This window comes from Cicer arietinum, chromosome 1, assembly GCF_000331145.2.
Source record: "Cicer arietinum cultivar CDC Frontier isolate Library 1 chromosome 1, Cicar.CDCFrontier_v2.0, whole genome shotgun sequence".
Taxonomy (NCBI): domain Eukaryota; kingdom Viridiplantae; phylum Streptophyta; class Magnoliopsida; order Fabales; family Fabaceae; genus Cicer; species Cicer arietinum.
The window spans coordinates 21536403-21546277 of record NC_021160.2 but is presented as its reverse complement, the minus strand read 5'-3'; the positions used below and the strand labels follow the sequence as shown (position 1 = coordinate 21546277).

Below are 9875 nucleotides of genomic sequence, written 5' to 3'. Positions count from 1 at the left end.
GTAGAAATTTATAGGATTTGGATTGTCTAACTTTGGCTTCTCTACCTTTCCCTTAATATCTTTGTTACTTTTTACTTGGCATAGATCAACTTGTTCAATTATTTATTGATTTTTTATATTAAATTTAGATTAGTTATCTTTAATCTAAATGCATAAAACAGAGATTGTTCTTCTAATATAATCTTTTTTAATGCTTTATTCAAATAAGTAATAACATTAATGGGACCATTGTCATTTGGTGAAATATAATTTATTTTGGAAATTCTATTTATTCTTTTGTTTTCTGTCTCTACCTCCTTCGCATTTGGCTTCTCTACCTTTCCTTACCTTTCTCTCTATATCTCTCTACATTTTGTTTTCTCTCTCATGATTCTCTCTCCATCATAAATATCATACCCTTCTATTTTATCACAAAATTTGCCTAAAGTTACTCTACCTTTAACAAGCCAAAGGTAGACAATCCAAATCCAAATTTATAATGTTTTATTGGGATTAAATTGGAAAAGTAGATTTTATAAGGATTCAAATTTTTTTGACTTTAGAATAAAATATAAACAAAAATGATAATTGAAAAATTGATCTATTTGATTAAAATTTAGGTTAGATATATTAATTTATCGACTATTATTTTTATTTATATTTTATTCTGAAAGAAAATACTTTATTGTTAATAAATATCGTTTATTTACTGTAGCTAAATAATTTTTGTTCGTAAAGAATGATTACTTATTGAAGTAATTGTCTGTACTACACATGATCTACCCTGTAATTCATTGAAGCTTAACGGCTGAAAAATATGACAAGCAATCTTTATTAGAGTTGCTCTTAGACACTAACACTTACCATATAATAGATTTGCATGTTTGGTTTCACATTTGAAGTTAACACTTACCACATAATAGATTTGCATGTTTGGTTTCACATTTGAAGTTAAATTTAATTGTGTTATATAAATTTTTAATCTCTTTGCATTTGCATGAGTCACTACTCACTATTAACGTCAATGTATGCATTTCAATCATGTTACATCCATCAAAATGCTCAACATCAGGGCCATCAGTATCCATCCCTCTACTCATACGCTAATTCAGATATATTTCCAATTCACAGTTTTTTCATAACTACATATATAAACACATGTTTAGTATCATAGTGGCTAGAGATCGGGTCGGTCTATAGTATGCGTAGGTTGGGCCACCACACATGGTTCAAAATTTTGAGGACTTTAAAATATTAATTATATATTATCAACATTTACAAATTATTAAATATTTTATAATGATTTAGTAGTAGAATGTAATGTTTTCATGCATGAGATTTGATCATTAAATATGTTTGACTTTTATTATAATTATATATAAAGTCATGTTATTGGATTTATTCAAAATCACGGTCAATATAAATAGTTTACAATATTCATCATTCACAACCGTTCGATCATTAGAGATGTTTGACTTTTATCAAAATTATAAATAAAATCATGTCGTGAATAGTTGCGATATTCTAGTAGTATAAAATGATAAAAATATACACCGATAAACAATTAAACTCAAATTTATTAGAAAATCGATATTATGAACTAAAATGAAAAACTCACAGTTTCATAGGAACTAAAATGAGTAATCTACCAAATATAAATATTTTAAAAAATGTTGACTTTATTAGATTATTTTGGTCTTTATATTTAACCACTTACTATCAATTATGTCATTTACTTTAACAATTTACTATTAATTTAGTCATTTTTTATTTAACCATTTACTATCAATGTAGTCTCTAACATACTTACACAATTACTAATATGAATAATATTTGACAAAATCAGATTTTTTTTTTGAAAATATTCATAATCTCATAATTCTATTTGAAGGCGCTCTAGAAACTAAAGGAAGAATTTGATGATTTATTCAAAAATATTATATAAAAACACAAGGAAAAGAATATTATTTTAATATTTAAAAAAATATATTTAATTTTTTTAGTAATACATGTTAATCAGTTGAAAGGTTAGAGACAAAATAAGAATAAATTAAACTAAACACACAATTGCATGTGTATGTATGTTTAATATTTAGAGGAAGATCAATTTTTATTTTAATACTATAAATGTATATGTGTTCACGTTTGCATTCACACAATGTTTTTTTTTTTTATATGCAAAAAAAAGAGATAAAGAAAAATACAAACAAATAAATGAAAAAAAATGAGACCGAGAAAAAAAATTAAAATTGGACAATGTTTTCTAAATATTAGCACATTATTTATTGAATTCTTCTATTGCTTGAGTATTATTTCCCACCATTAGTTTTTATGAATATATTATTTTTGTTTTAGGTAAAGTCATAAGAGTTTACAAATCCATTTTATGAATGTTCTAAGTTTACATGATATTTTTGATAAGACAATCTGTTGTAAATAATAATGTCTTTTTTTTCTTTATCCGATCATAATTATTGAGATATAATTAACAAATTATCCACCGTTGAAATTTAAATCTTAGGTAGGATATCTCAAATTCAAAATCTCAACCTAAGTTGAAGTAGATTATTTATGAGTTTAATTTAAGATGTCTAATTTGAGGAGAATATTGATATATAACACTTAAAATACTATTTGAAAAGTCTTAATATGTTTATGACCATGATATTAGGAGTGAAAAAAAAAAACTAAATATTTGTTTTGAGAACTAAACTTTATTTATTTATTTATCTAAAACTAAACTTTATTTATTTTTTATCTGAACCGGTTCATAAAATTAAGAACCAAATTATATTCTAAAACTAATTTGTTAACCGAATAAAATTTAAAAAGTAAAATTCAACTATAACTAACTTATTTGAACTAATATGAGGTATATCAATTATCAAATGAGAATATCTATTTTATGACAATGAGAGGAATAATAATTGACACTTAAATCAAAATAAATAGCTAACATTAAAAAAATACCATTTAAATAATATAATGTACGTGTCTCTCCTTAATCTATTAGATCTCTTGAATCCATTTACCTTTTCATCTTCTTCATCTGCAACATTGTTGCTTATGTGAGATGAAAAATAACTAGATTGTTAGGGGGAAAAAAGAAAGAAAAAATAACCACCCAATTCATTTTTAAGGAATTTTGATATATCAGAATCAAGACCCTTGAAGCCGCGGCCGCCGCTCACTCTTCGCTCTTCTCCCTTTGCGCGACAAGATTTTGTCTGTGTCCTCTCAGGTATTCATCCACTTCCGTCTTCCATTGCTTTCATTTGAAGAAGAAACTAATGTTGACTTTAATTCCATTGATTTGTTTTCAGGTTTCTGCACTTTTCCTTCAACCACTTAGCTGGTGCATACAAGGTGAAACCGAAACACTTAATTTACTTTCGATTGTCTTACTGCATTTTTTAGTGACTACTGTGTTCTTCATTTGAAGCTATTTTGCTTCTGGTTTTTGTTTCTTTCTTCTTTGCATATTTCAACTAGTCATTAAACTTTTCTGGTTTGCCCACAATACTGATAATGAAACATACCCATTATCATCTTTTCTTGTTATAGTCAAGTGTTGTAGATTCTATAGTCAAGTGTTGTAGATTCTAAAGCTCCTTCAAACTAAAAAATAAAGTTAATTAGTCAAGGTTACTCAACACAACTATATATAGTAAAGAAAAGAAACATTGAAAATAAAGTGTCTTAATTCATATTGGTATACTTGAAAAAAATAAGTGTCTTAATTCATATGGTATACTAATTTGTTATTTCTTAAAATTAGAAGAGCAAATTATTGGAAACTATAATTTCTTGCATCAAAATTCATTGGATAAGCTAATGTTAAAAGCAGGGGTGTTTGAAACAAAAACACAACAATCTTTTATATTTAGATCATGGAACATGACAACTAATTTGGACAAACCATCTACTGTTGTTATATAACTTAAATGTTACTAGTTAATTATTATTACTTACTGAAGCTATATTGTTTTTATCTTTGTCAAAGTTTTTACATTTTAAGTACTCGGTCTATTTATTGGTTTATTATTAATTAATAGTAGTAGTATGTTTTAGGAAACTAACTAGTTATAATTATTTTAGGAGACTAACATTTTCTTGCCTTGTAAATTGTAGTTCAGTTTCAATTTGGTTCTCATTTTGTTGTTGAAGGTTGTTTTTCTCAAGCATAGCTAGCTTGGATTGTTATTGTTTCATACAGAGTTCATTTCTAACCTTAAAGTTCAGTTTCTGTTAGTTTTTGTTTGCAGTAGGATGCGTCTATCAATTTGGTAGTGGTGCAAATGCTGAACTTAACTTATTTGTTTGACAGCATTATTTTTTACTTAGGTTTTCTCTGTGACATTGGATGACTGGTCAGATGTTGAACTCTAAGACTCTCTCTTGGATTGAAGTCAAGAAAAACTTGTTTAGATTACAAGAAATGGTTTAGTTAAAAGCATAACTTAGTTTTTATGCTTAAAGTCATCCCCACTTGTTTGTCAGTTTCTAAAACAAAGAATCTTAAAGTTGGTAGTCTCCTAATTTAATTTTGGGAAATAGCATTCCTTTTTATAAATACTTCCTTATTACCAAGGGTTAAGGGTTTTCTCTCTAGAACAATTCTTCATTTGTTTTCTAATGCTTTTATTGTGCAATTTCTAATCCAGGTGGTTGTTGCAGTTTGTTGTTTTAGTGTGCCCAAACTATATGATAATAGTTCAATGAATTTGACAATTAGATATAACTTGTTTGCTTTTGTTTTTGTTTCTGTTTCTTTTGTCTCCTTTTCAGGAAAACAGAAATGAGTTGTTTGGCAACACCATCTTTTCTTGCTAATCAATTTATTCCATTTTCTACTGCTATTACTAATTCTGCTATGAGCTCCAAATTGGGAGCCAGTTTTCATAGAATATACAAAAGTAAAACCAAAGAAAAGTTCTGTCTGTCTTTCTCTAGGGATAATTATGAAGTTGGAAGTAATTTTGCAATCAAATTAAGCAGAGAAGTATCTTATTCCCAAACCCAACAAGAACATGGAACTTGGGAAGAACCAGATATTGATAGTGACAGTGACATTGAGAGTGAGTATGGTGATGAAGAAGATGAGAGCCTTGGATTTGAAAGTGATGGGGAAGAGGAAGAGACAAAGACTTCAGCTATTACCGGTGTTAATATTACCTCACAGGATGAGTATGAGGAGCAAATTAAGAAAGGTAGGTTTGTTTTTGTGTTTCTTTTTCTCTATTGTAGTCGTAACATCATGGTTTTGAAAACTGGAAGATGTTGTCTTGACTAACCTTGTTAAGCACTCATTTCTTATGAGAGTAATAAGATATATGACAGAAAAACAATCTTAGGCTTACCAATTTGTTGTCAATCTGGTTTTCAAAATATTGCTTTACATATTTCTCCTTTTTTTGGACTTGTACTTGTTACTATCAAATGGTTTTATCTTTTAAGCTTTAATACATTGCTAATTCCAGATTATATCCAATAAATTAAAAAAAGCATCAAAATATGGTTGATAGATAGATTGTAGAATGTCTTCTTTCTGACATTGTACAATAGTCGGCAACTATAAGGAAGTTGATACACTTATTGATGCAGAGGTTGAACAGCTCTTGGAACCGGAAGAAAGAGAAATATTGCAACAAAATCCAACTCCTAACTTGAAAAATATATCATCTGTAAGTCTGTGACTCTGCACTGTCTCTCCTAGTGCCTTGCTTTCTTATTTACACTTAAGCTCTTATTTACATATTTCCAGGAAAAATGGAGCCCACTGCACTCTCTTGCGCTATCAATGCAGATTAGTAGCATGGATAAGCTTCTTGAAAATGGTTATGATATTGATTTCCTTAATAAGGTGCATTTGTGGTTATATTATACGTAAGTTCATTTTTACATATCATTTGCCTTGTCGTAAATAAGTCAATTTGATCAACAGGAAGGTCTCACTGCACTTCATAAGGCAATTATAGGTAAAAAAGAAGCTGTTATAAGCCATCTTTTACGGAAAGGTGCAAGTCCTCATGTCAAAGATAAGGTGCGGATAAATTTGTTATGTAACTGTTGGAAAAAGTTGACTGCATTCTGTAAGTGTGACTAGGTGTTTATATATTTATCGATTGATATGGTAGGATGGAGCTACTCCACTTCATTATGCAGTTCAAGTTGGTGCAAAGCAAACTGTGAAATTATTGATCAAATACAATGTTGATGTCAATGTTGCAGATAATGTGAGCATTTTATAACGCAAACTTTTTCTACTTATAAAGAAGTTCTTAAATTTTGCTTGTTGTATATGGGTTATTTACAATTAATAATCTCTCAGGAAGGTTGGACCCCATTGCATGTTGCCATTCAAAGCAGGAATAGAGATATTGCGAAAATTTTGTTAGTCAATGGTGCTGATAGGTTAACAAAAAATAAGGTAAATTTGTTGTACATTTCACTACAGAACTCAATGTTGCAATAATTTAAATTCAACATGGTGAACATGTATTATTAATTTTTTATCATTCTGTTTATTCTTAGCTTTGTTTGGTGGCTGATTCTTTGTAAGTTGTATTTTTCAATCCTTTTAGGCTAATACTGTTGTTATCCATTGGAACTAATAAGACCTTGTTTGGATAAACAGTTTAATTAAGCACATATAACATAAATACTTATCATATAAGGGCATGTGTAAGCTATTTTTATAATAAAAGATAAATAAAGTAAACTATATTGATATAATCTATAAGTTGTTTTCATTAGCTATCCTTGAGAGATTCTGGAAATAAGCTGAAAAAAACATATATACATGTCATAAGCTCTCATAAACAATCTCACAAGTGCGTGTCAGTAGATAAGCTCAAATAAGCCAATCCAAATTGACCCTAAACGAGTTACTTCAGCTGTAAAGTTTAGAAATGCTCTCCTCTTTGATTAACAAAGAGCTTATAGTTATTCAAAATACACTTAATTAAGTTACATCATTTCTATACATAAGAGTTTATACTTATTCGAAAAGCACTTAATTAAGAAGTTTATTCAAACACACCCTAAGTGTTGTTGTACTTGTTAATTATAAACTTGAGTTGGTTTTCATTCTAGTCAATAGGGGAATTATACTTTTGTACTTGCTGTAGAACTTCATTGATTTGTTATGTTTCAGGATGGAAAAACAGCACTGAATCTAAGCTTATGCTATGGGAAAGATTTCATGTCTTATGACCTTGCTAGATTAGTGAAGGTAGTTCCAGTCAACAAAGTTCTATAATGTGCGGCGAGGTGTAATCGAGTAGAATTAGATTGAATGAGTTAAATGTTATGTGTTGCTAATTGGTGCTTCAAACTTCTTCCACCTTTGGAGATCTTAGACTGCTCGTTTTCCGAAATGGTGAAAGCTTTGGTGGAATCTTCTACATCAATGATTTCTTGGAATATTTTTGCAGCATAGTTCTAACTGACATACTAGTCTTGAGAAAATACTGAATTATCCTCGCAGATCTCTACATGTAGAATTGTTTCAATTATGTATGAATTATCTAATGGGTTAATGTGTTTTTTATAGTGAATTTTAACAAGTAGACGTTCATAAATTTCTGTTGTGTAAGTGTTACTGTTGAAAAGTTGTTTATAATATTTAAAATGATACATATTTTTTTTGTTCTGTTTTTTATTACTTTTTCTTGTATGTAAATGATGAACTTCTTTCTACACTTGGAAGCACAAATCTACATTTTGTATGTTTTGTTATTGTTCTCTCCATTTCTTCTTTACCATTTGAATTTCTGCGTTTTCAATTTTTTTGTAAAGTTTTTATTGGATTTGTATTACAATTCAATAATATAATACTTTTGAATTAAAGAATAATTTTGAACAAATACAAGAAAAGCTACTGCACTCTGGGCCTTCCTTTGATGTGAAATGTCCCCAATTTGAAATGGACTCCAAAGTTATAGTGGACATGATTTATTAAGTTTCATTTGAAATACTTTCCTTCTTCCATACATCTAACCTAATAATATCGGCATTTGCCAGTTGAACTAAGAACAATTGTCACATTGATTTGTTAGTGATGTTTCATTGTCTCGCTTCATTTCTTAAATGAATTCCTTTATTCATATTTATAATGATAATGTTGGTAAAAGTGAGTTGCCTTAAGCATCTCACATTGCATGTATAAATATAATTTAAATAGTTTAACAAGTCATTACTTTTACTCTATCATTACAAGATACAGTGGAAATTCAAAGTTTAGAGACTAACAACTCTATCCAACATCTAAATATATTTAAATCAATTTTATACATTAGGATCATTGTTGTCTTGCACATACGTGAAATCAAAGATGCAAGTAATCATGAATTCAAAAAAAAAAAAAAAATAAAACAGAAAAAGATTAAAAGATGTGTGTATTGGGTGATAATAAGTTGGATTTTACAAGATACATGGATTTTACAAGATACCTGGATTTTGCAAGATACATGTTTGACTTTACCTTAAAATTTTTAGATTTAAACATGATTTATTATCTGTCTTAGATTTAATTTTAAATCTAACTTGACATTTTAAATGCCTCACAAGATCTGAAAATTTATTTAAAAAACTACTTCATACTTTATTTTGCAAAAGACTACACGACTCAACCGTGAGTGGTGCAGATTTTTGTAATACGACTAATAAACTAATAGTTTAATTAGATTAAGTCCTATTTTAAATATTACTTTTTACTTTATATGTTATTCTATTTAAATTCTATTATGTTAAAATTGATATTTAAAAATGTTAAAATTGATATAAATTAAAAAAATGTTAACACATATATGACTCATCACAAAGTACATACACAATATTTAGATTTAATTGAGTAGGCCAACCTAATAGGCTTAAAATGCATTTTTGATCATGTAGCATGACCTATTTAGTTAAATAAGTTTGTTAAAATATTTTTGTCTTGTCTATATTTTTTTTTATAATAAAAAATATGGTCTTACTTGGATCTATGATATGATAGATCATAGAACTCTATCGATCGGCATGATATATTTTCACCCATTTGTGTATATCCTAGTATTATATAATTAAGTTATCTAATTATAATGTATTAAATTTAAATATTTAATTGTCTAGCCGACTTCTCACGTATATAAAAAAATAATTTCATTTTAAGATCATTGAAACAAAGACATTCAGGAAATTAGAAAAGATGAATTAGTGAGTTATAGTTTGGTTGCATGCAAACACTTCTGGACCACATCAATTTGGCGTAAACAAGTTGAGAGACAAGTTGCTAAACCTTTATGTTTCATCAATTGTTAACCTTAAAAATTCTTAGACGATTTTTTTTGGTCATTTAAACAATACTTTTTTTTGATATGACTTGTAATCAATACTTAGACAATTTAAATATATCAATGGTTTTAAATGACCCTTTTAATTTATCACTTTCCCCTACAATGATTTGAACATTATAATTTACTCTAACAAAATGTTTCAAATAACCATGACCTCAAATTTTATCAATAATGAGAAGCAACATATTTCAAACTTATTTCATTTTCCTTTGTTTCATTGTCTTAAAAATGATTTTCTTTTTTAAATTTAGAAGATAATTATACTTATCATTTATTTTTTATAATAAATTGAAATTAAGACGATGTTTAAAAAGCACCACTATAATTGTAACTCTTCCATTATATTGATTGTCACTTTGATTATGAGTATATGACATGGTTAACTTTGATATATAATTGTAACTCTTCCATTATATTGATTGTCACTTTGATTATGAGTATATGACATGGTTAACTTTGATATGCTGGGCATGTTATAGTGGTTTCCACTAGTCTGTTTTTTTTTTTTTTTTTTTTTTTTTTTTGTGGGGGGGGTTAAAAAGCATTATTTAAAAA

The 9875-nt window shown here is 27.9% G+C and overlaps 1 protein-coding gene across 2 annotated transcripts; it reads left to right on the top strand.

Annotated features, from left to right (window-relative positions):
• Positions 1-3079: 3079 nt before the first annotated feature.
• Positions 3080-7628, top strand: LOC101507756 (uncharacterized). Of its 2 annotated transcripts, XM_004488222.4 has the most exons (9): positions 3080-3220; positions 3303-3345; positions 4768-5189; positions 5584-5663; positions 5744-5842; positions 5924-6022; positions 6117-6215; positions 6311-6409; positions 7136-7628. In XM_004488222.4, exons 3-9 carry the CDS (start codon positions 4778-4780, stop codon positions 7238-7240), a joined length of 993 nt encoding a protein of 330 aa, XP_004488279.1. In that variant the 5' UTR covers positions 3080-3220; positions 3303-3345; positions 4768-4777; the 3' UTR covers positions 7241-7628. The 2 variants fall into 2 exon arrangements, with proteins under 2 accessions (XP_004488279.1, XP_012574772.1); XM_012719318.3 differs by lacking the exons at positions 3080-3220; positions 3303-3345 and adding an exon at positions 4534-4643.
• The last annotated feature ends 2247 nt before the right edge of the window (positions 7629-9875 follow it).

Excerpts from the sequence above, each read along its gene's own strand:
- LOC101507756 (XM_004488222.4), top strand. The coding sequence starts at position 4,778 with ATGAGTTGTTTGGCAACACCATCTTTTCTTGCTAATCAATTTATTCCA. Across the intron at positions 5,664-5,743 it reads ACTTGAAAAATATATCATCT|GAAAAATGGAGCCCACTGCA; the intron begins GTAAGTCTGTGA and ends ACATATTTCCAG. Across the intron at positions 6,023-6,116 it reads GTCCTCATGTCAAAGATAAG|GATGGAGCTACTCCACTTCA; the intron begins GTGCGGATAAAT and ends TTGATATGGTAG.